The sequence below is a fragment of the Scomber scombrus genome, chromosome 2 (assembly GCF_963691925.1).
Source record: "Scomber scombrus chromosome 2, fScoSco1.1, whole genome shotgun sequence".
NCBI classification, from domain to species: Eukaryota; Metazoa; Chordata; class Actinopteri; order Scombriformes; family Scombridae; genus Scomber; species Scomber scombrus.
The window spans coordinates 3,912,454-3,940,005 of NC_084971.1; the positions used below are offsets into that span (position 1 = coordinate 3,912,454).

Consider the following 27,552-nt stretch of genomic DNA (forward strand, 5'->3'; position numbering starts at 1 on the left):
TGAGGCAAATATTTGGCTCATTAGCTGCTAAATGCTCCACCAGCTAGTCGCTAACTTCGCCTGTTTGCCTTTTTGGTGCCGAGCATGTAGCATACAGTTTTTTCTTATAGAGGTTGTTCAAGGAAAACAGCTGTGTGCTGCTGGAAATAGGGTTGGAAACAGCAGAGTATGTGGGCTGAAAAAACCTAAACTATGAGCTAAAAGAGGCTAAAAAGCTCTGTAGAGATGATGGACGTTTTGAGAGTAGGGTAATAATTACCTGTGGGTTTGTCATTACCTATTCAGCATGTCCATGTGGGCCCCACGTGGGTTAAATGTGGGTTATGTGGGTACTGAGTGGGCATGGGGGATGAACTGAGCAAATGTTGCAGGTCCCTCATGGTTTCAGTAATATGGGCCCCACATGCGAAGCCCATGTGGGCTGACTATATGAACCCCATAAGGGATGTAAGTGGGCTAAAAACAGTAAATGATGTAAATGAGCATAAACAGGGCAAATTGTATGAGCCCAATATTGTTTCAGAAACATGGGCCCCATATGTGAAGTCCATGTGGGCTGGCTAAGTGGGCCCCATTTGAGTTCCATTCTAATCCCACTTAGACCTCATATGGGCAAACATACTGGGCCTACATGGGTCTCACCCAGTTGGGCCCCACAGGAAAACCAGTAAGAACCCACTTGAAGCCCATATGGGCAAACACAGGTGGGGCCACCATAGAAACTGCAGACAAACCCATGGGGACCCATATTTGCAGCCCAAATGTAACCCTTATGGGGCCCACATGTGCATGCTGGCTGGGTATGAGCTCTTACTTTCTGTTAATGATTAAAATATGAATTAGTGCAGCTTAATTAATAAATGAATTGCTTAATGAATCTAAACAGTCACCACACATCTTTTGGTTAAAATCTGACAGTAGTACCTCCATCAGCTTATTACGGTTATGATAGTTATTTGCATTTCATCTAAGTCCTTAACTGAGTTATCACATAATGGGAATGGAAGCCATGTGTCCATTTGAAAATCACTTGTTGAATCACCGCTTTGTGGATTTGAGCGTGTTGGCGGGAAAACAAACACAAAGGACTACATCCTCATGAGTGTCAGCATCATCATCATCGTCCGGATCATCCAATACTATCCACCTACAACAATCCACTCCATGTCTTCAATCAATCATTCAGAGCCCAATCAGAGCGATAATTGTTGGAGAGCCATCTGCTGAACCAGCTCTCAGACTGAAAGGAAGTTTAGCGGCTGATGTAGAGCCCCGATGTCAACAGAAAGCTAGTTTGCAAAACAAAGGCTCATGATTACAGAAATTACCCTTATGTAGTCTGATTGACAATAAAATAATCCCTCTAATTTAGAAGATAATTGCGCAATTTTCTTTGTGGAAATAACATAATTGATTTTTCGGAAGATGGATGCAAAGCAAACGGAGGCCCTCGGGAGGAAAGAAACCTGATTTCTAAGTGGATGAACAAAACAACTTCCACACGCTTTGCCGGCTCCCCCCTCCGGTCGGACCGGAGCTGCGTCCTCTATGTGGAACATTAGGTCTGTGAAGTGCAGTTTGTCAGGGCATAGCAGCAATAAATGGGATGAGTTCCATAGCATATATCTTCCCCTTGTGTAATGGGTCTGATTTATCAGAGACAGCAGTGTATCATCTATCTCTTGTTTAGGCTCAGATCAGGAACGGAGCTGTGACCGTATGACAAATGCAATTAAAACGCCTTATCATCTAGTGCTGCATGGTGAAATGCCTTAACCACTGCTGCATGGTAATAGGAGCTACACACACACACACACATTCAGACTACCCCCCCACACACACACACCACATACTGTGCAAGGAGAAGTAATGGCATTGTTAATTACCAAAGCGCTGCCACTGCTGCCGGCCAATATCTCACTTCCTTCACTCTCTCAGTCACACCTGCCAGCGTAGGAGTGATAAACTTGGTCCACCAGGGAGTGGAGAAGGTGGGAATTTTTTTACTCTCCTGCCATGAATGCTAATGCAAACACATACAGTCGCTAGCCAGTCAACTAACAAGGTCATTACAAGTCCAGAGGTGCATGGCAGTGAGCTCCATTAAGTATGCTCTTTACACTGTGTGTGTGTCTGCTGTCAGGAAGATAGAGGACCACAGGCTGTAACGCAAACTTATCTATACTGTATAAGACAACGGTACATTATATACAGTGAGGTCCATGAGTCTGAGACCAGTAGTCAAGATACTTCTATTTTGCATTTGTTTTGAATGTAATGCTGTTTTTCCCATTACCAATAATATCAGCTTAACAGTTTTAGTGAAACTTAGTGAATTTTTGAAAAATGTACATGCATTTAAGAATATCTCAGCAGCTGTAACGCATTTGCTTTAATTGCAGCAGTAGTGTGAATCTTTGAGAGTCTCAGGATTTGATTTGATTCTGATTCTTGGATCTCTGATATGATTCAGAATCTATTCCTGATTCAAACCCGGACATTTACAGCTGGTGGAAGCTCTATGTATGACCCTATTTTTGCATTTCAGACAACTCTACCCCGCATGCCCCTGTATAACAACAATAAAATGCCATTGTTGCAGTTTATTTGATACAACAACATCAATTCAATTTATTGTATCTGTAAAGCTGTGTTCCCTTAAACACATCCTGGACATTTATTATACTTCACATAAGCCGGGACTAGAATTCTTGATTCAAACCCTGATTCTTGATTGAAAGAGGGCACAATTTGTACTCTCTTGCTCCAGTATACTGTGTGTCAAACCTGTGATTGGTGTCCTTATTTCACTGAAACAGAACATGAAACATAACTGGCAATTAGGATAAATCATCAGCAGCCTTTTTAGTTAAAAAAGTTAACTGCATTCATTAATTAATGAGTTAATTTGAAAGCATCTTACGGTCTCCTGCCGGTATGAGAATAACAAAACGAGGGGGAGGCAGAGTGCTCCGCTGTGTTGTTATTCACATGATGCCTCCAGCAGTGGAGAGCAGCCTCTCCGCTGGGGGTAAAACCATCGCTGCACAGGAACCGGCAGAGTCCCCACGGATCCTTAAAAAGTCTTAAATTTAGTTTTGTTTAGTCTGGAATTGTAGGAGTTAAGGCTTTAAATTAGATTTGAGCTTAATTATATTTTTTCAGTTTATGTTATTTATTATTATTGTCATATTTTCTGATTATTTTAAGTAACCAATCAATCAACTTATTAATAAAAGTCGAAAATAATCAGCAGTTGGAACTATAATGAAACTAATCATTAGAAGCAGTCCTATATAAATGAATTCAAATTTAGCTCCATTTCAACCCACTAAAACAGTAAAATTCTGCTTTTGCATTATTATGTCTCAGCAATGGTATTATTACAAATTCATACAAGTCAATAAATCTGTTCTTAAAAAATGTGCATAAACCCCGACTGGTTAATTTTTAAGAAAAGTAGTGATGTAGCAGTCGGTGGTCAGGGATCACTTGTCTGTCCTGGTTACTTTAACTTAGCTCATCCTTTAAATAATAATGTGAATAATGTGAAGTGATGAGTTCAGTACCCAACCCTAGTATGCAAATGACTCTATGTACCGATGTGCTTTACTGGTAAAAAGAATTCTCAGTGGTTAGCTGTTGACATCTCTCTTCCTAAACCAATAATAACTGAAAATATTGGCCCATTTCACTCTTGCATTGCCTTGAAAGCATGAAACTGCATAAATGTTGTTGGTTATCATAGTATTAAAGTGATCCTCCAGTGATTTAGTATTGCACTTCCATAAAGCTCAAGGACAGACTAAAAACACAAAAGTCAAAAAAGATATTCTGAAGTCTCTCTATTAGGAGTCACAAACTGTGGCTCATACACTTCTCATAACTCAACACATTTTCACTAGACTCTCTGTGCCTGGTGCATACCATGTCTTTCTAAACTCCATACCCCCAGTTTGGAGAGGAGGCTTGTAGAACATGATAATGTAATCATTTCCCAATAATGTAATAAAAAACACTCATAACTCAATAAAAAAGAGGAATAAAACCTGAGAGTGTAATAACTTCTGATAATGTAATAAAGTGCATTTCCCAATAATGTAATAATCTCTTTACGTATGATGTAATAAATGATTACATTATTGGGTTAACCTTATTTTTGCAGGACCTAATAATGTAATAATTTCCCAATATTGTAATAACATTATTGGGAAATGAACTTTATTACATTATTAGGAAGTTATTACATTATCAGGTTTTATTACATATTTTTATTGAGGGGTTTTTATTACATTATTGGCAGTTATTACATTATCGGGAAATTGTAACATTATCAGGTTCTACAAGGCTTTCCATCAACAATGTTCATCATGACATCATCAGGGTCATTTGCTCAGAGTAGTCGAAGCTCCTTTAGAGGCTGATTTTACAGGCTGCCTAGCAATAATGACAGGAACTTGATCTCAGTGTGTAACCTTATATAAATAATAATAAAATATGTGGTCGAACAGTAAGTAAATCTTATCTCATTTCAAGTAAAGTCAAATCTGTATTTAAAAATAAATGCATAACAGATGTCTTGAAAAAACGGCAATCGTTCATATCGGCCTCTTACATTGTTTATTTTCTGTGCCTTCAGTTTAGATTTGAGTTTGCACGTTTGCTCTAAAGATTTTGTGCTTTATCTCATAGCGGTGCTTCACAATCGCCACAGCCTCACAGCATATGAAACAAACTGACTTTGAACCGGAGAGAATGAACATGGAAGAGTCTGTCCATTCTTGATTAAAAGCTCTGTTTTCGCTGTCTGCTTTTCTCTTTTTAGAGCACGCCATGTGAAATCACTTTGCCGACTAGCTTTCCTCTCCAACTGTAGTCTCTCATCTTATCTCTCCCCCGTGTGTGTGTATCTCACTCCGGTCGTAACGCTTACGGAATGCACAGATTTGATTGGCTGAGTAGCATCATGTGAGACCATTTACAACACGTGCAACTGGTCTGGGAGTTTTCTGGGCTGCTATACCAGCGCCATAACGGCTAAGTTGAAATAGAAATGCTTCATCAAAATTTGATAATTCTCAGTGTGGGTTATAATGAGCTCACACAAGACATTCGACACTGCGCTGCTTCGGGTCCCCAGCAATACACCAGCCAAGTGTGAAGTGGATCGAATGAAAGGTTGTCAAGGAACAAGAAGAACAGAGACTCCTTTCTTTTTAGTTAGTTTAGGTTGAATTCTGTATCGAACACACATTCAACCTTTTGAGAAACACCTTTTTCTCCATTGCCTGTGTGATGATGTGTCCCTGCGGTTTAAAGAAGATCCTAAGAAGTAGTGAGAAAGTAATAGTCCCTGTAACTTCCCTTAGATTCAATCAATGAAAACCTCACCGTACGTATCCCCCCCGCAGGGTGACCAATTTCATCAGTCGCCTACCTCGTACAGGTCCAGCATCTGGTTCCCCCCGATTCCCCTCGTGGTCTTGACATTTTCCATGGCCAAGGTGAAGTAGATTCCTCTGGTGTCAGACAGGTAGAGGTTGTAGGTGTCGTTCTGGTTCCACTCCTGCACCGCCGCAAATACCTGCTTCTCATCAGTGCTGACAATGTGTAAATCCTATCAGGGAGCAGGGAGAGATTAAGAGGAGTTATGACTGGAGGCGGAGAGGTGAAGGATTAGAACATGCTGACCCTGTGGGACTGGTCATGAGATCAATTCTGTGGTGTGAATACAAATGGTGGATGACATACTGCACAGTAAAACTCACTCGTGGGGTTCACCCTCGATGTAGTGCTACAATTAAAAGTGTGACTTTAAAAGGGCAGAAAGACAATTTTTTAAAGGGAAAACAAACTTGCAACATGCCTGTGGCTTAACACATCATAGATTTCACCGTCGTGACAGCTGCAAATTCTAATGGTTTCATTAATATGGAAATACCTCATTAATTCAATGACAGTCTGAAATTACACATATTTCTATGAGTCATAGAAAGTAAAAACTTAAAATACTTGTCCGGTTAATTTCCTGCATCTTACCTTTGGCAGGGAATATTTAGGCAGTTTGATTTGGATGAATGATTCTCTCTTGTAGGACACGTAATAAGTGGCTCGTCCAGATGTAGGAACCTACAACACATAATGCTCAGTTAGTTACATACACCGAATATTACATACAGTGTTCTACCAGGACCTTTGGTTTCATTTGAGCTTAAATTTAGCAACCTTATACTTCTCTTTGTATTATTTTTTTTGTGCTGTTGTGATGGAGCTCTTCAGGTAAACAAATGCAGAGGACACCTTGTATCAAGACCTCAAGTGTAACCTCCTCCCTGACACTAGATAATATTTTCTCCAATCAATTAAAGTGGTGGGTGAAAGTGCACATCAATCTCTTGCTCTCTTTGTCCTGGTGGTTTTCAAGGTGCCGCTGGATACACAGGGTATCCAAGAGGCTTTTTTTTCTTTTCTTTTTATAGCCATTTATAGCAATCTCCTGGCTTGCATTCAGAGGATGCCCTCTCTAAGTGTCAATGCACTTGGTGGTTTCAAAGTGGACTTGGTAAATATCTCGTAGGACAATCAATACTCTCATTATTCTTTGTCAAGATAAATCTTTAAGTTACCTACCCAAGCCTCATCTGCTGTCCAGGGAAAAAAAAAAGTTGTCCTTAATGGTCTAGACCATTTGCAAACACTCTGAGCTGTAAGTTGTTAGCTTATGCAGCAAGAAAACACAGGGCTGCTCAGAGTCAGAGAATTGTCATTAGCCTTGAGGCGACGGACACCAAGCACTTTATACACATGCACACACACAGAGACACAATGAGCAAAATGAGACTGTGGCTTCATAACCCACTCACTTCGCTGTCCTATCAATAATGATATGATATTCATTAGAGGAAAATCTTCAAAATCAAACTTGTAGCTCTTTGTTGAAGAGAAGCAATATCAGTATTAATGTTGTATGACAGGGCCGATTCTTTCACTGATCTCGTAAGTGCTATGAGTGGCTCAGAAGAGAGAAAATAAGCTCTGAGAGGAAATATAACAGGCTAGCAGTGAGCACTGCAGAACAGTCCCACATGCAATCGAGTGAAGGAGCAGGAGATCGATGGCCGGGTAACCAGAGGCGGTTTGAACTTTAAGAGGAATTGGTATGATTGATTTTTTTTTTTTTCCCCCATTCCTTTCAGGGTCTTTCGTCTGTGACGCATACGTGTTAAAATGTGGAGGTGCTCGAATTGAAGGGGAGGTTTAGGTTGAGTACTTGTGAGTTTACTTGAAAGACTTAGAGGAGGTCAAACAGGATTGAAGGATCTTTGGAGAACAACTCTATTTCTGTGTCTAATGTGCTGCCAAGGCCAGTGAGGGTTCTGGAGGAAGAACGTCCCTGTAGGTATCTCAGGTGAGTAGGTTTCTGAATAAAACATTTAGTCGGATCAAACAGGAAAAGAAACATTACCACTACACCTGCAAATAATATGAATAATTTTTTAATTATCAGTACTACTTATTATCAAATTAAAATATACTTTTAATAGCACAAGGGTAAACGTACATTGGCAAAGAACAGGTATCCAGGGTTACACACTTTGCACAGACTGATGTCAGATAGTGTGATTTTTGCTGTGTTGTTGGAGAGGTGAGGGGATCAGGATGTGGAGGACTTTTTTTTATTAACGTTGGTTACGAGTTTGTTGTAGTTTCACGAAAGTTTTTTAGAGGAGAGGGGTCATCTACTCTCTGGGGCAAGAGTACTATATAAGTTTAGAAGCACTTTGGTTCTGGAAAAAGTGATTTTCATCTGAGGATTGCAGGAAGGGATGCCATTAGATACATACTCGAACATATGCTGGCCTTTGCAACAAGATAAACTTTTTTAGAGGTGAAGAGGTAATCACAAAGCATAACCAGCCACCTTTTTTTCTCCCTAAACGCAAGTGCTGAAATCTTCTTAAACATACATCAAATACCACAACAGTTTTTGAGGTAAATTCGAATAAAATCGGTGGTGTTGTGGTCTAGCCGTGAAATTATTCAGACTTTTCCTGTTGACTTTTAAAATGTATGAAACCTCATTTGCACAATGTCAAAGTAAATAATATTCATCCTGTAGAGGAAATTAAAATACAACACATACATTTAATCAGTGTTATTTGGAATGCAGGACATTATGTACCATTTCAGATTTTTCTGTCACACAAAATATCATGATTGATATGACACACCACGCAGTGGCTATGATGAATATTAAAACTAGTCTGGCACTGAAAACAAAGCACAACTGTTCAGCTGAGGTCAAAGTAAAATATTTGTATATATTATTAAGTAATGTATGGAGCCGTTGCATAGAAAACAGATATCCATGATGAGAGCCGAAATGGAATTATTAAGGCAAAATACTAAAAACTAAGGCTAAAGAAGCAGTGATCTCAAGAGGATCTCAAATTAAACTTCAACTGAGTTGAATTGATAGTGTCCAGGTGAAAACATGATTTCAAAAGGATGCTTGTGTTGTTCTGTATCTGCAAGTAGGCACCTGTTTGCTAAAAGGTAAGCTAATACTACTTGAGGCTTGGTGTGTTTCTTTGAATCTGTTCAGTCTTTATGCCTAATATCAATTAAAAATAGCTAATGAAGCATAGAAAAATGAACATGGAACATAATAGGTCATTAGAACAGCAATGAACACCCACACGTCATACAAAATAGCTAAGTTAGTCATAATGGCTCCTCATCATACTGTACTGATATGCATTTAAGTCAGATCATTTCAATTGTAATCCATCATCTTGGTTGTTTGTTTACGTGGAAGTTGCTTAAAATTGAATGTGTTATAATTATCATATGCCAGGTTGCAAGCGGGGCTTACTGTTTACAGACCTACCTGTATGAATATGTAGTCATCTTGAACCACTAAAGAGCTGATGTCGATGTATCCAGGGAATGGGTAGTTCCTGTTACCTTCTGTGCACATCTGAGCTCTGCATGTGACATACTGCACGCCTGTCACATTGGAAAACATACAGGACATGTGAGAGGTTTATAGAGCTGTAGCGCAATACCTTATCTGTTACGGTGATACATTTCGGTCTGTGTACGGTAACTGCTTTTTCCTCAGTTGTATAGATAATTCAAGTAGTGCTCTAAACTGTGTAGGGTTGTATTCTACCCATCAATTTAGTCTGACATTCTCCCAGACTAATTTTCTTTCTTTGTGGTTGTGATTTATTCCTATCATGTCTAGATACCACAAACAAGAATCTCCGCCTGTCAATCATACTACAGTTAGATGAGACAAAACAATGCTTATATCTCAGATTGACGCAACTCCGACATCACAGGCCGGCACGCTATGTCACCTATGGAAGGCCTTGGTGGTATTGCCATTCAGAGTTATGGAGATGACATTCAGAAAGTGAAAGGGAAAGAGAAGAAAGGCCATATTAATCAAGAATCATGCATTGGGTTTATTGGCGGGGGGCGAGCTGGCGCTGTTTCCCTGGGGACACCTTCTATATTCCTGGAGGAATTCATTCCTATAGAGATCTATTCATTACTCCTCTTTGATGTGCACGTGTGTGCAGGAGAGACTCACTTCCATCTGGTGTGTGAGCCTCCATGTGGACCAGATCTGGCTCCTTGTCGAGGCCTGAGACACACCTGGGAGAGAATGACAGACGTAAGCATGATGACAATGAATAGAAAGGGGTGTAAAAGAAAATAAAAGAAGGAAAGAATACCAAAGAGTTGCAACGAAAGGGATGGATTAGGGAAATGAAAAGTAAGCATGTAGGCGAGAGGCATTGTGCTCCAGTTTTCCAGTTCCTTAATTTGGTAAATAATAGAAGAAAGTTTCTTTTCTAGTCCAAATGCCACATGCCATCCCAGCAACTCAAGGCTAGTCCCCCCCCCCCCCCCCCCCTCCCTCAGCAAAATTCACTATTACACAGAAATACAAATAAAGTTCCCCCATCATTGGTTGGTTGGTACAGGGTCACCCACTCTCTGATTGTTAGTATCTCACAATAATATCTTGCTTTCTTGTTCATTTCACCGCTTGTGGATTAGACTGGATGGATGCAGCTTTCCCATTGTGGTGATATTTCATATCCCTTGGAGGCTGATGAAGCCATTGTCTAAATGCAGCCAACTGGAGGCCTGCCTTGCCATTGCTGCAGGGCCATCCAGTGTTTAGATGCCCTTGAAGGGGCTTTGGCGGTGAAGGGTAAGCGGGCGATGGATTGTGCACATTATTTAGGATTATGCCACGATGGCACGGAAGCAGCTCCAGATTTATGCAAGTTACGGTGGATATAGCCGACGGGCGATCCCTGGCACACCCCCAGTCACCTCAGAGAGGGAGAGAGGACCAATGAGCTGGAATAGATCGGGGCCTACATTTGTCATGAGTGTGCACTTTTAGACATAGTAGGTACACTGCAGGGGGAGTGAGCAGCAGACGTGATTGGATGAGAAGCGACAGGGACGTCCCGGATCCATTATTAGTCATAGCTCCTCATACTGTATGTATGCTTCTGTATCTGCATGTGTATTTGCATCTGCAGAAAACCTCCCCCTCCTCCTTGTACTGCTGATGTAAAAATAATAATTTAGTATGTGCATTAGGCCTGATATGAGCTGGGCGTGTATAAGAAATGAAGTGGAATGCCACATGTCCTCGGTTGCTGAGTTCTGAAGGAGGGGATTAATCTCTGCCTGATCGTATCAACGGTTGAAAATGCGCAGAATTTTAACAGCATCACCAGTCAGTCGCACACCTTGTTCCAAGTCGTCAATATCAATATCGCTTGCTCAGTCACGCAGAACACAAGCTACAGTTTCTGCATTCCTGAGTAAACAAAACTTAGAAGAAGAGGAATGGAACAGAAGGAAGAAAGACTCACCAGTAGAATCTGTTAGGTGTGACGCGTTCGTGGATGAGCTGCCATTTTCTGCCAAAGTCCATCGAGCTGTACAGCTGCAGAGACAAGAGGTAAAAAAAAAAAAAAAAAAGTCTTGTTAGCGAGATAAATGTGTATTTCTACATTGGTCCAGCTTCTAATTAGACTGGCTGATTTAAACGTTGTAATGGTGACAGGCGAGCTTGAGACATGGCATGATAATTCTAGGCAGGAGGTTAGTCTGGAGCTATAAAGCATTATCGAGAGATAGGCTGACATAGCACTGAACTGCTATCATCATTACTGACTGCCCATTGGTGCTAACATATTGTCACAGACACAAGCATCTATATCCCCTCTCCCCTTACAAATGAGAGCTATAGGTTTAGAGAAAGCACTTTACAAGAATAATAACATGCATCTGAAATAGATATGAAATGAAAGTGGTCACTTTTAGCTTGGATCAGCAAAGAATTCAGTTTGATTCAGTAGGTTTTAGACAGTAAAAACAAATGTTGGACGCATAGTCGATTCTTCAGCACCCAGTCAAAAACCAAGGTCCTGCACAATGAGCTAACATTGAATGCAAGGAATGATGTATAGCTCACTTGACGTGTAGGTGTACAGCATGAAGCCAATGGCCCGATTTTCGATGTACTAATTACATTTTCTGGTGCTCGGGCAAACAATTAATATCCCATGTGCATTACCCAACACTGTGGTGATTGATGTTGTAGAAACAGCTCCTTACATCTTGCTGTGTCTGTGCATTGTTATTTCCTTCCCATGCGGTGAGTCCATGGCCCCAGTTGAGCTCTATGCTAATGTTCCTACTCGATGCCTTTTATCACAGCAAATCTGACACTCACTCCGATAAAAGGATACACATTTGTCACCTGCCGCAAATGTATTTGTCAGCTTCACAAGGGCAAATCTGTCAAGTTATGTCAGCAGGTGTGTTTGCCATAAATCAATTACTATACCGCTGTGCTCAAAACATGTAAAGCATTAGTGACATACACAAATCTCTGTAATAATCTGCTTCTAATTTGAAGATGGCATGATTCTTTGGATAACACATGTAGTATAGATGTCAAACTCTATCTTATAATCATTCCATCATATAATCAGCACTTGGAGGCCATGTGACTGGAGTGCTTGACGCTGACAAGCAATGGCAGGAGACCAAAGCATTCATCTTAGTGTCCCCTGTGTGGTTAGTGAATGGATCAACTGTTAGCTGGGAGCAAACGTTTGTCTAAACCTTTATAAAGTTGAGCAGACTCCAGTATACAGTACCTATAGGCATCTATTCTGTAGAAATGTTGATTTCTGATACTTCCAACTTCAGTAAAGAAAGGTCTCCCACTGGAGCCTTTAAGGTCGGTGTAACAGGGCGGCAGGCAGGGTCCCTCATCACTTTGGACAGTGACATATGACGCCAGTGGGCAGGCTCAGCTCTCCTCTCTCCATTCATCAGTTCAATGACATCTTAAATTTTAAAGCTTCTGAGCTGTCACAAAGTAAGCTTCATAGTTTCCCACTCACTTCAATAAATCAAAAGCGCGCCCAGCCAGCTGCCACGCCACCGATGGAGTCGGCGACAGCCGAAGAAGGACTGTACCTCAAATTGTGATTGAGGAATTGCAGAGAGCATGTTAAGTCATCTATTCACAGCGATGGTGGGTTTAGAAAACATTTGGGTTGCCCTGACATCATAAGGTTGCAGGTGGGCTTTCAGTTAAAGGTGCTGTAGACTTACAAGTTTAAAAATAATCTATAAAAAATGTCTTTGTGGGGTAGCAAGGAGACCAGCATTAACTTACTGGTTCCATATGCTACTCTCCAAAGTAACAAATTAAATGTTGATGACAAAGACAAGACAAAATGAATTAATAAGACAAGTTTGAAAACTATAAATAATATAATATATGACAATGAATGAAAACTAAATGATAATGTTAACGGAGTGTGTATTTGCACCCCTGGTACAAATAGCCTCGACCACACAGCTGAACTATTTGCACCCTCGACGTATAACAACGTGAAAACATGGCGGACATTCATCTTCCACGCCAGCAGAAAAAGGCAAAGTTAGAAAGGTTTCATCTCTAATGTTTGTTTTAAAGACATTTCTGGCGGGAAAGTTGTATTATATTTTCATAATCTTTCTTCAGTGAATGCATACAAGCATCAGTTTGTCAGTCAGAAATTATTTGTCGCCAATATTTATCTTCTGTATTAGTTAACATATTGGGCTGTCACATTACTTTGTAGGAACGAAGCGGTGGAGTAACGGGCAGCGTGTCCGTCATCAGTGCAGGAGACAATGGTTCGAGTCATTGTAGCAGTTATATAGCCTATTGATAATGTTTTAGCGGAATAACTGCTGCATTTTCACAACTTTGTTAAATGCATACAACCCGAAAATACCTAAATATACCAAATACATTTCAGACCTCTCAAGTCTCAGGCATTGGCTGTGAGACACGCATTTCAAGCTGCTCTCACGCTCACACGCCACAACTGACAGTTTTTCATGCCGGGAGTGATATGTCTCACCGGACACAAATGATTATATGATATACAGAAGAGAACAGCAACGTATATTTATCCCGCTGTCCCGGTGGGATACGGGAGTAGAATCATATAGCAAAACTGTATATTTTCAAACTCGCCACACTATCTGTTGATTTAACTACTGTTGCACTAAAAAGCAGCTAATGTTAACACAACTTAACTCTAACTCTGACTAAATTAATGTACAAAGCCACATTATTAGACAAGTAGAGGCTGCACCAGAACCATAAAGGCCCTGTTTCCACTTGGCATTAACATGCATCAAACAAGAAAAAAAAAAAAAAAGACCAATTAGATATTTTCAATGACAAAACCAACAAAAGTCAAATGACTACCATGTTACTTAAACTATTATATATTTTTGGCAAAAGTCAAAGATTAAAACTTGAGATGTGGTGGTTGTGACATTCCTCTGATGAATAATGATTCATGGATACATTATACAACAGTGTGATTATTTCTTTGGCATACACACAAAATAGGCTGCCAAGGCTTCTGTATAAAAACAAAAAACATCCAGGGGTTGAAGAGGCCGTTTCACAGTGTGACTAAGCTTCTTTATCTCAGGCGTAATTCATGTTAATAGAGATATAGTGAAAAGCACTGCAACACTGTTTACACAAAAGGTGTCAAAGCCAAAGAAACAATGTCTCACTCTGTGGTAGAGATCAGAGTTAAGGTCTTAGACGGCCGTGTCTCACAAGGAATTCATTCCAGGCAGGTCGTTTTTATCACATTTAGCCATTAGACAATTTAAGGTATGCTGCAGGCACATAGGCATGATAACGAGGTTTTGTTTCACTACTCTTAGCTTAGGACTTACGTGGAGGTATTGGATTTGGCTGTATATGTTTAGAGAATAAATCTAAAGGTTTATGGATTGGTCTACATTGGTTTTTCCTCTTGTAGCCTCGACTTGTACGTTACAGGAAACAAATCTACATATAGGAAATGAAGTAAATCACAGATGGAAACGCAAACACAGCTGGAATCTAAACGAGAAAATGAATTGATTCAAACTTCGGTCTCTCACAGGAGAGCTTACGTATCAGCCATCGAAAGCTGAATTTCATGAAGCCTTTTCATGATTTTTTTTTTTCTTCTTTTAGAGGTGTGCAGGGAATGCTTTCGGGAATGCACGTTATTGCATTTGCTGTTGCTATCCAACTATTTAAAGCCTGGTGGAAGTGCACTTTTGCTCGAGATGAAATATGAATCAGAATAAATGATGAATGACTGTGCTACAGCAGCTGTCTACCCTTGAAATCAATTAAAAGAGGAATCTTAGTGGTGGTGGTGCAAAGACATGTCCCCTGTGAACAGAACGACATGGGTTTTCAATGTTTCGGGAATGGCCAACCTGCTCCTACAAACACAACAGAAAAACTGACCCTACTGCTAGTTTTCTGCTGCAAACTAGTAGAAGCTACTTGTTAGGAGTGAAGCCATCTACCACATCTACTGATTGTCAGTCACAGACAGAGTCTGTACAGAGTCATGTATTTCTGTAACTCTAACTGTGAGCTGGAAAAAGCTGACAGACAGAGAACCCCATATACTTTTCTCACAGCACATGATAAAATGTGTTGGACTTGTGCAACTAATGACAGGTGGCCAGTGCGGACTGTTTTTTTTTCTCCAACCCTCCAACCATCCATTCCCAAAGGATTTACGACCATTACCAGATGCACCACACTACTCCCACCTGCACCTGCAGAGATCCTGATCACTACCACCTGCAACAATGCACTCCACTGACAGTCTGTCTGCTCCATTTTTGCAATTAAATGAGACATTATGGATTTGACTGGAGGCAGTGGGAAATAAAAGTGGATAAAAATGTGGGGATCGTGCCAATGCATCTCCCATTGTTTGTGTTGTTTCCCCTGGTAACGTTGTAGGACACAATGCGGCTTTATGCAAATCATGTGATGTTGTTCGTCATATAAACTGCATGAAGAATAGTAGAACCTTGGTAATCTATTTAGGAGATATACTGATTTTTGATTTTATTACATTTTTACTGCTTGTGACAATACTGCCCCCTATTGGTAGGTTAGAACTTCATATTGAATATTAAATGTTACAAGTTAATGAATAATTATCTAGTCACTATGCAATGGTATTTTAAATTCACTTACGTGTTTAACTTTTGATCAGTTAACCTTTTAGACAATCAAATATTAACAGATGAATAGATAAGTAGTTGAATTGTAATAATTTGAAAGTTTTCTGCAATGATAGGCATGTAAAATATTACGTGTGAAGAATTTCAGGTTTCAGTTCTCAGTTTTCTTTTATTATTAGATTAGAATAAATTAACTTTATTGTTCCGAAGGAAATTTGTCTTGAGCTAAAAGTGCAGATCCATAATAAGCACAGAAAAACAAACATACATGACAACACAGGGTAAGATGTTGCAGTATAGCATATTGCACAGAATAATGTTGCACAAGATCATGTGACGTACGGCAGAAGATAATAACAGAGTGTAAAAACACAATTCTTATTATGAAATAAGACTTGAGTTGAATTTATATTTGAAATTATGTTTCTGAAAGTTTAATGTAGTCACATAATTGCTTTAACTCCATTTAATTCATTATAGTATAAAACTTGTGTTTTAGTACTAGATGGTTTGAAAAAGTTGAATCAATGAAGGTTGGATGTCTAGACATGAAAAACATGAGACGATGCTGAACTGTTTATATTCAGTAATAGTTTTACAGTAGATTATACAATGTGACATGGAGTATTCATAGTGAATCTGAAGTGTGAATTTGTGTTTAAAACTTAATTCCCCAGTTAAAGAAAAGTTATTTGCCAATTAAATCAAAGGCAACCACATCTTAAGCGTTCCCAATAACAAAAAAAAAAAATTTGTATCAATAATTTGGCACAAAAATGTTAAAAACACACTCAAAGCTCCGCCCCTTTTATCCAAACCTATAAAAACAACCAAAGGGATTGGTCTTAAACTCATGAGCCAAGACGGTTTCTTTTATTAAACCATCTCTTTTCTTTCTTAGCAACCAAGTAGGTGTGTATCTTTATTTTTTATTGAGACAAGTTCAGTTTAAAGGCTTCATTAATCCTCAAGACCTTTAGCTATTAATACATGTCTTCATTTATCCTAACAAGTTGTTGGGATTTGTCTGAGCACACCAAAAAGAGCTGACTGCTTTGAAAATAACTTTCAGTTATAAGACTGATTAATTGATCAGATCGAATTGAATTCAGTGTTTAATGTTTCCTCCAGACATTCAAGATTACCTTTAAGGACATGATGCACAGACTAGGTTACACTTTAATTAAAAGTATAATATTCCTACAGTGGCTACAAACCAGAAGCTAAATGTCAGCGATATTGGTGTTTTTCTTGTCATTTAAAGTAAGTCACCCATTGTCTCTTCAATGTTACCACTAGTGGAGTCTCAGCTTTATTAATATCAATACTATGATGGGACTTCAAATGTGGTGCTCACAGCATTGACACATTCCATTTAAAAGCAACATTTTTATTACAGAAATAATGTCACTCATTACCCCATTACCATCATTTTTAGGGGGGACTCGATCTTGATTGGAAAGTAATGGAAATTGTTCACGGTGATTGAGGAAGAAATCTTTTGGAAATCTTGTAAAATAACACTAAACCAGTATGCACATCAAGATAGCATTTGATAGAAAGTGAAAATATAGGCTTTCTTATGATTTGGGTGATTCATAGCTTGGTTCCCCGACCTCTTAATCACTTCCCATATCTGCGTTTCAAAAAAGGTGTGGTGTTTGATAGACAGATGTGTCATTACCAGATGTTCCCCCAGTTGGAAAACAATCAAGTCAAGCTCAGAATAGGTCCATCATCTAGCTGTACTGTGTGTAAGTGGAACCCAAAGATGATATTTCATGCCGTGAGTATTCGCAATGACAATCTTAACCATCCACTCCTACACATGTTTGCATCTTGAACATACATTTGTGTGAGCTCTTTCAGACCTCCTTTACAGTTTGCAGAATGATAACAATAAACTGCACCTTTTGATTGCTTTGCGAAATATAAGGCAAGAAAAAGAAGGTACAATATACACTCCAGAGCCTTGAGACTTTCTTTCAAGATACGATTCCAATTTTGTTCATTGCTTTTTCCTTGATGTTGTGATAATGTGTTTAAACCTGAATAACACCTTTGCTATGACACACTGCAGTAACATAGAGCGAAGCATACGTTTTTTTGTCCCTTTCATTTTGCGCTGTTCTTTCTGCAGTATCGTGGCAACACTCCGCCACCCAGAAAAAAAAGCTTTGTGCATTAACATCAAAGCACAAACAGCTCCACCAACACATAAAAGTTCTGAGAAGAGAATCAAGACTTGGGAGTTATGGAAATGATAACTGCCACATTATAGGCCCCTGTGTCCCACACAATTACTATAAGTCACTTTTATAACTCCTAATTAAGTCTCCTATAAATTCTTGATGCATCTATGTACAGTGCTCTGAATCAAATCGCGTCTGTTGGCATCGCCTTGGCATAATCCGTATGGAAAGGAAGGGGAGGACTGGTTTTTATACCCCACAATTTATGGAGCGTGGAAAGTACACAGCAGTGGGGATGATCCTATGGAGGGAGGTATAGGAAAAGACTATGCAAATTAACTGTTTGGATTGTTCTGAGTGAGAAGCCATGGGAGTAAAGAGTATAACTTTCTCATTTCTTGCTACTGTATCTCTGTCAGATAAAAAAAAAAACAAGCGATACTTTTAGGATTCAGTTCATCTGTCTTCTAAAAGTGACACTCTTTTCTCTCAACGGACACACACGAACATCAGAAGCCATAACAAGATAAAAAAGAAAGTAACATTCTCTCCCACCAGTGCAAAGGACCCAGGGTTTGATTTTCAGAAGCGGTAACTACGCCTCCATGGTGTGTTTCCAACAAACGTATTTAGCTATTTTTTGCTTGTGAGAAGCCAGTGAGGGATCAGGTGAGTTTAGACATCTGGTTCCAGTTTTAGCCATTGAAAGGCAATTTCAAAGTTGTTTGGTGCAACAGTCTCAATAAAGGTTTTTCCAAAGCTTTTTTCCATCACAGGATGGAGTTTTCTCCTTTGGAGCTGGCTAAGTTTTCATCATGGAATTTGAGCCACGTGATAATAGTCGGGAGGAAATCGTAAACTCCATGACGACTGAGTAAACCTCCTGCTGATTATGACCGTGACATGAAAAATAACTACTGTAAAACAACTTTTTCTAGGTCAGGTTTCAAGCTCCATATAAACCTTGACTTTCATAACGTAAACTTTCATAATAGTGACAGATGTGATGTCATATATAAATAAAGGCCACAGTTTACTCTGATCAGACAGTCAAGAAGCTTTGAAAGATGAAAGCTTTAATATGAGATGACAGCACATCAGTGGGATTATTATGCTTACAGCATAACACATTGACCTCATAATGTCATGCTATTAAGATGACACTGTACATTTATGTAACATAGGTCATGAAGGTGTGTAATGCAATTATGTCTACAAATAATCACAAATGGTCCATAGTTGATAATGACATATTATCACATAAAATGTAAGAAATATTCAGAGCCGAAGATCAACAGCTCTTATTATTACAGCCTGTGCTAAAGGTGCTTCTTTCTGAGCTAAGAACAAATCTATAGAGTTCTATGTGTATTTACTTTTAATTTCACAAAGCAAAAAGTACATTACAACACAAACACAGTGTGGTTTTTACTCGCTGCCAGTGCACTCTCATCAAATGAACATATCCTGTATGATTATCAATGTCAAACACTAACCCAGTCAAGTCTAACCAATGGATTCCCTCCGGCTTTGTCCTCACTTTCATACTGCGCCATCTCTTCTGGGTACCCCCAATGAATCCTTATTATGCTATCTTGTTGCCTTATAGCTACATAACAAATGATAACAGGCAGAACACCTGCCTGCTAGTCACACAGGTATCATGTGTACTCTCAGATGACAGTGAGACATATACTTCAGTTCTTTCTAAGCATGTGTAATAGGATGTGCTTGTTAAAAACATCCACAGATATCTACTGTGTAACGTTGGTTATCGGAGTTCAATGAAGATTCCTACGGTGCGTTATATTTAAGCCTGTCATGTACTGTATAGGTTGACATGTAGGAAGTAGCTCTCATCAACCTGGGCCTTCAGGCAGTCGCCACCACCCCCCCACCACCACCACTTAGCAATAATTATGCTGTGAATTGCTGTGCCCAAAAGCATGGAAAAGAACCTTATTATCTCCATTGTGCTAGCAAGTTCACTGTCTGTATTGTCCTGATCATGTGTTTCAAATTAAAGTCCATTAAAAGTACCCTGGGAGGGAGGGCCCGCTGCAGCCCGGTGGAGCGCAGCAGGGCTGTCGCAGCTCAGGACAAGGGAGCTGAGCACTAAAGATACCTGCCATCTGGAGAGTCATTGAGTTGAGAAATGCACTGCAGCAGCTGAGCAGCCTTTTTTTGGCTCGAGCTCGATACCATCTTTCAGACAGGGGGGCAGGAAGGGCCTTTTCATAAAGACTCACTGTGGTAGATTTGCAGTAACTGTGTTTTTTTTCGTGAAAGGCATTACCAAGTGTCATTCTGATTAGCACACACATTTTATGTGACCAATTTTTATATAAAGTCCAGGTGAAATTAAAATATATGCTATGGTGTCTCAGTACCCAATCAAACGTATATATCTCTTTTTTTTATCTTTAATCATAAAAATATTAAATGTACATTTTAAAATCTGACTATTTCAGTTCTGCTGGTCAAGAGCCCATGGTCCTGTAATATTATAGAAATAGAGATCTGCACCTTAAGTAGAATGTACGTTTCAGTGGAGGAAAGTAGCCCTGCTTGAAACCACTTTTAACTATAATTGGTCTGTTATAAAAAATAACTTTTCTACCAATGAACTGCTTTACCCTGAATGTGGCTATAATGTCCTTTTACATGTATATGTCACATATCAGAGGTTTAAATGAATGAATCATATTTAGCAGGCAAAAAGGTGTCAGCTGAGGATTACAATGACACAGAATGATCCTGAAAGCAAAGCACTCAGGGATGTACACTCACTGCTTCCTATTAAATAAGGTTTGAATTAAAAGAGCTTATCTAAAGAGGACTCCTCAATACCAGAATCTATAGCCACAGACAACAATATCACCCGTGTTAGTAATGCTACAAAATGGAAAATGCAAATTATTTTTATGGAGTCAATGCAAATGAAAAAGAATGAAAGAAAGAAAAAAAAAAAAAAAGTAATCCTGAATAATGTCTTATCCCTCTTTCCCTGAATACTTTATTGAGTCTGATGTCCCCATTGCATTTCTGAAAACGTTTAGCCAGGATACGATTCAGCTAGAAATAATTAACAGCATAAATTTGCATCATTAGAGTGGATTAAGTCAAACAATGTTTGCATATTGAAGGACTGAAGGGACTGTGCGGCTCTCTCAGTGAGGCGGTTATGCTGGTTCCTTTTCTCAGTTAAGGTGGGCTGCTACATTCCCAAGAGAGCAGATAATGGAAAATCTTGTTACTTTTTCAGGGAGACAAGTATGCAGGCACATTACTTTGTTTGTGTTTTGGTCTTGAAGAAAAAAAAGGTGGCATACATATGTTTGTGTATGCCTGCTACTATGCTTGTTACATGTGATGAGCAGAAGAAATGTCGTTGTTTGGAGAGAGGACGCAAATTATTTCAACTTCGACCTCGGTTGCTGCTGTCTTTCAAAGCACAACCGATGAGGTAACAGCTGTATGTGATGTAGCTAGAAGTGACACATGCAAGCAGGGGAGGTAGAGAGCCTTTGCACCCAGTGTGTGCACTATGCTCTGCACACTACCTCATGGTAAGAAAAGAACACATTTTTTTTTTTACCATCTGAAGGCAACTTAAGAAAACAGCAATGGAAAAGAATGGCAATTACACAGCAGTGGGCTGTGTTTTAGTTGTCTTCGGAGCCTTTTCTAGTCACAACCTTAGCAGCTAAAGTATCTCGCCTATTTTCCTTGACAGAGCAGTTTTCCACTTCACAGGCTGATTCTACCAACTGCTAACACCAACTCTAAAACCTAAGACCCCGACAGAGTCTGGCAGCTTATCCAGATGTGCTTGCACCTGTTCCTGTATAATTCTGCACAGCATTTAGACAAAAAATGTTTTTGCCCATTCCAAAGACAGTTTTCTAGTCTTGACAGGCTAGCACATATTTAACATTGGATTAAAGATGGAAACTACAGACTGGACAACAGATTGGATATAATTAGAGTTATGTGATGAGGCAATACCTACAAATCCCCAGAGAACACACAATCTTGTGTGTTACTAAAACAATACAGAAATCCATAAAAAAATGTTTTCCTAAATTGCACTGCAAGTTGTTTAGAAAAAGGTACAGTTTCCAGCAATAACTGTATCCACAGTTCCAGGTCACCTTGTATACAGAGGAATATAGTAACTGTAATAAATCTACCATATTTCCTCTAATAAAAGATAAATTGTCAATTAAAAGCCAGGTCTCCGATAACGGTTAGATCGACACAAACAAATAAAGGCCGGCCCCAAAAACAGGCCGACACTACATAAGCATGAGTAACCAGGGTAATGCTGGGTAAAAGTGGATTTGCAGTAAAGCCGTAACAAACTAAACAGAGCAAATGGAAGCGGATCAGAAAATAAGGCTTCCCGTTAAAATATGAGCAACTATACTTTTCAAACTGAGGGGATTAGAAATAAAGGCATCCCTTCAATATAAGCCTGATTCATATAAACACCTGGTACTGTCTGCAGTTGTGATAAATAAAGGCTATTTGAGGAAAAACGGTAAGATACACCTGACGTGTGTGCACCACGTTCTGGCTTTGATGTGTCCACCACAGTTTATCATGGCCACTAGTTATTGCAATCAGATGCGCTGTAGTGCACTTCAGAAGCACTACAGCGCATCTGAAGCGCTATTTACTCCTCTGTTCTATAGACTAGGCATACATACCTAGTCTATTTTCGACGGAAGCCCCTTTTACAGCCGTGTCGAGCTCCACAGAGCAGATCAAGCTGGGCAAGAATTTTACTATGTAGCCTACTTGCCCATAGGAGAAGTGCTAAAATCAAGGAAAATGACCAAATCAGCAAAATCTTATCAACTTAACAAAATCGGGCCATTGCGCTGCTACTGCAGGAATAACAGTAGTCTGAAGGCACTTGCTCAGTTTTGACTACGCTGCTGTAATTTCATTATTAAAAGTGCAGCTTAATATAAAGGGCAGATGGCTTGCTCGCAGTCAAAACACTTCTGAAATGCTCCAGGGGGGGTAGGACTCCGTATGGAGGACAGAACAAAACTGCATCAGAGCCGGTATGCGGCACACATGCGCCCAGTGGGATCCCGATCTAAGATGACAATTTCCATATTTGGAGGTGGCGGGTTAGGTGGTCAGTTAGATCCTAACTTGCAAAAAAGGTGAGCTAGTGGACTTTGCTGCTCCAACTGTGAGCGTCATGTTTACTACAGTGACTTTAAAAGACTGATTGTCATGTTTTCTGTGAGTGACTCTAAATGGCCTTAACCACAGCGTTTTCACACCATTAAACATCGTTTTATTTGTAATGGTTTTGGAAAGCACCAGTAAGTTATGTTGTCCTGCCAATTACTGCTGACAGAGGAGCCTGATTAGAAAACGCTCCTATTGGTTGTTTTGAAGTGCACATGGTCAAACCACCTATACGGTTGTTTAAGTTGGAATTGTTGCTTTAGACATGTTGTTGAGGAGGAAAAAAAACGTCCTTACACTGAGCTATGATTTATTTTGATCAACGTAATGTCACATGGCTGTATAGATTTGTGCTTGTATCTATTCACAGACATGAACAGATGTACACTTGAACCCCAATCTTGCCAAGGTGATGACTGTCTAACAGAAGCCTCCTGGCAGACTTCATAACTTCTTCAGGGAACAAGTGCCAGCAACAACATTACCTTAACTGAAAATGACTCTGTCAACTTAACTCAGTCATCACCATTAGTCAAGCGGAAGAGTAATTCAGCTTATTCCCATTACACATAAGACAACAATATGGCATGGGGACATCATTGGGTGCAAGAGTGGGGAAAAAAGTGATGAAGAGTTCGGTGAAATGAGATTAGATTTAAACAAGTGCTGCTTCTGTCCTGGGGGCCTAACATGGATGCTCTTTGAGCAGATAGGTGGAGGCTGCATAATGATGAGACACTTAGTTTCCCTACTGTTCAGATTTATGGGCTCCAAGGCCTGTTACGATCATTAGGGGGATTGTGAAAGGAAAAGGGAAATGGGGTTGAGACTAGGGAGGTGGAAATTGCACAGAGATTTTTTTTCTGGTAACACAGCACTTTTGAACCATAAATCTTTGATCCTCTCCTCCCTATTTGTGCAATGGCATTTTATAATGGAAGACTCCCTATAATTTCACACTCCAATTAGTAAATTACTAATGGTGTCCTAAAATACTAGTCTTGGAGTGGTAATAAACAAACAGGTCACACCCTGAGGGAACCTTTTTGACTAAAGAACTATATATATTACACAAGGTTAATAAAAATCAGTGTCTTTTGTTTGATTGTGTACAAGGTTAGTCAAATTACCCCAAAAAGAACTATAGCAACACTGAAATAAGGAGGCATAAAAGGAAAATACCCATTGAAATAACAATATAATGATTGTTTTTATTTTTGCATAATTACTGCAAGTAGACCAGAAGAAACCAAGTTTCCATGCGTTGATTTTTCTGGCAAGTGCTATACAAACATCAGCAAATGCTTACCACCAATAAAACACAATGAACAGGAGTCATTCTGCATTTGGAACATGTTGAATAATTCATAATGCATAATCAACTTAAATCCACAGAAACATTTTCTTTTATGTTACCTGAGGTGGATTTATAAGAGAAAGAAATGGTATTGTTGCACTTATGACTCTTAGTCTCTTGAGATTACCTCAGTTCGCTGCTAATGTTTGCTGTGGAAAATACCAAGAAACATGTGCATTCAACTGTTATTGTCAATCATATTCAGGCTAAAGCACCATAATCATGAAATAATAACCACAAAAAATTAAATATATGAACCAGAAATGCAAAACATATTGGGATGTGATTTTTCAAAGTTTGTGTTAAGCTCATGGGGATAGGTTTACATTTTTTTACCTTGAAAGCAGCAGTTGACAAAACAATCTCAACTCAAGGTTTGTGTACTCATTTATTTTGGAGCTTTCAACAATGGTCAAGAATGAATTGTCAACCTTCAGTGAACATGGACAGAACATCCTCAGAACCATGGAAACTTCAAACATCTGCAGTACCATGACAACAGAGCATATTATATCTGCTAATGCAGACCCTGTGATACAGTCAAAAAATAAGGTTACGATACAGTAAATGTAGTTCTATGAACACAGGCAGAGCCCTCTACTGGACTATGTGGGTAATAATCTACTCCAAACAATTGGCCACTGAAATTTGCATGTATGAAGCTCGCAAATTGAGACGCACCTACTAATCTACTAAATCGCCCCTGATAGTGCAGACCTCGAAATGGAGCCCGCCATGTCCAAGAGATAGAACCTTATTAACAGACAAGGCATAGACCAAGACGTTACTACGCATTTGTCCTCAACATGACACTGTAACACCCCATTTGGAATACGCTTGAACGACAGCTTGGGGGTCCGTACCCACCTGCCTGTAGGCTAGCTACAGTGCATGACACTTGGAAATCCTGTCTCCCTGTTGTCCTGCACTTTCTGGAAGGAAATCAGATTCATGACTGCTTCGTTTTCAGTGGCTCCTTCATGGATGCTTCAACACGCTGCCAAATGTCTGGAAGTGGAGGTGAAACAAAGGCTGGTTGAGCAATAAGCCTTCCCCTGGTCTGCTAACCAGTCTGGGTAGAATAGGCAGAATAAGCCCTACAAGCTCTGCTGCCATGGCCATAACCTCCGGGAATTCACAACCAACTGAAGTTGGAGGTGGATTTCCGAAAGTCAGTGAGGATGACATCATTGTCTATCTGCAAAGCTGCTGGAACAGTGTCAGCTTAGGCATCTTGTGGCAGGGAGGCACCAGATGATACAGGGACTCATCATCGATGCAGAGACCTATCTCAGGTTCAGAGTTGCTTCATCGCAGTGAAGCCGAAAATGATCCCACCATTGCTGGCATTGAAACAGATGATTTCCTCAGCAGTACACGCAGATAAGTGGCTGCAATATGCAGCTCTCTGTGTGGTCCTGACTGAGGCGAAGCAGATGAGATGTCCATCTGTGGTGGTGATGAAGTCAAGGCATGATAGGCAGGACCAAGCTTGCTCCAGTGGCATCTCCATTGGTGGAGAGATAAAATCAATGAGCAAATTCGAAGTTAGAAGGGTGAGAGTGGCAGCAAAGCGTCACATGTAATCGATAGGTGCGTTCTGATTGGCCGACTATGTAAATGCAAATTTTAGTGCGCGAGTAGAGAGAGTATTACCCAGAGAGTCCAGTAGAGGGCAGAGCCTGTGTGAGATAAACTAAAATAGCAAACAAATACACTGGATCTTGAATTTAGATGATTTTTTTTCATGTTAGTTTTGATTTGATTTGAATCCAGTGTTTTTCCAACTGCAAAGTAAAAATCAATGATGTCAGTTTTGGGGCTTCCTACTGTACAAAAATGGATTGAAAGTGAAAGCACTTATTCTTATTAATTCATTCTTCTGCCACGTAGAGCTGGCAGAAGTCATACTACTTTCCAGTAAAAGTTTGATAGAATATGTTTTGTGCCCCCTTGCTGCCCTGTGTTTCCATTCACTGACAGATTTGCTCATGGGATGATGGTGACTAAAATAAATGTCATAATTGCCTGTAGCCTAAAAACATACACCTTGACTCCTTGCTGTGAGAGAATAGCTCAGAGGAAAACCTGCATCCATCGTGCTGCCAGCCACTGCAGAGAGAAGAGGAATGAATGATATAAACTGTCACATCACCCCCCACAGAACAGAAATATGCAAACTGTTAAAGTGTTTTTTTTTTTTTTTACCTCTGTCAGTGTGATAAAAGGGAACGAGTTTGATTCTAAGAAGTGATTTTAACTTTGCGTGTCATATCAGGGGTTGGCTCGGCTGCAGCGTCAGCGGGGCCGACGGCGAGGGAATACACCGCAGGCCTGTTTGAAAACTGATAAACAAGCCAACAAACAGATCAACTGATATCTATTCATCTGTTGCCGCGCCAACGGAGGATGTCAGCAAAGCCTCCATAACAGATAGAGATGGGTTGTTTAATAAGAATTCAAGCATGATCCATCAATCTTCATTTGCCTTCATTTATTGGTTCATTTCCTTCCCTCTGTTCCTATGTCCCTACCTTTCTCTCACCCAACCCTCCCCTTTACCTCACATACACACACACACATACACACACGTATCTGCTAACAGCCCCCTCACCTTCAGCCTCTTTTCTCTATCGCCCGCACCTGACAGCTACGTTTCTCCTCTGAGAAGAACTAAAAGTGGACTGACAGGCCCACACAGCTCAAGGAGAGCAGTGGCCATGTAAGAGACACATAAAGGTTAAGATGAATGTTGAAATATCAAAGGGTCCTCCTTCAGCTGGTGAATTCTAAACACCTTCAGAGGACAAAGAGTGTTACCAAGGGCAAAGAGGCCATTCACTACATCCAAGCCATCCTCCCAAAGGAGACCATCGCACAATCATTTGATATAATGAAATAATAACACTATGGTATACAATGCAGCATACCAGTGTACTACTGTACCCTCGGGTAATTGCCTGGTCTGACACTATTAAGGGCAGCAGATTAATCTATCAGGGGTCCCCAGGTTAGATAGTGTTAGATTAGAGGATAAGTTGATGGGACTTTTTGACTGTGGTCAAGAACGAAATGACACATTTTGACACAAGGCCCATTTACAATACAGGCTAGAACATTAGATGATAAAGCAGAAATTTACTTGGTTGACTGCTGTTGGTTCTTGTTTTTTATTGG

The 27,552-nt window shown here is 39.9% G+C and overlaps 1 protein-coding gene across 1 annotated transcript in view; it reads right to left on the reverse strand.

Annotated features, from left to right (window-relative positions):
• Window positions 1-27,552, reverse strand: part of sorcs3a (sortilin related VPS10 domain containing receptor 3a) — a 214,908-nt gene that overhangs the window by 53,463 nt on the left and 133,893 nt on the right. The window contains exons 6-10 of the mRNA XM_062436064.1: window positions 10,911-10,984; window positions 9,602-9,666; window positions 8,891-9,009; window positions 6,040-6,129; window positions 5,438-5,617 (exon numbers count right to left, since the gene is read on the reverse strand). Of these exons, the coding sequence (XP_062292048.1) occupies window positions 5,438-5,617; window positions 6,040-6,129; window positions 8,891-9,009; window positions 9,602-9,666; window positions 10,911-10,984 (528 nt within the window). The remainder of the gene's footprint in view (window positions 1-5,437; window positions 5,618-6,039; window positions 6,130-8,890; window positions 9,010-9,601; window positions 9,667-10,910; window positions 10,985-27,552) is intronic.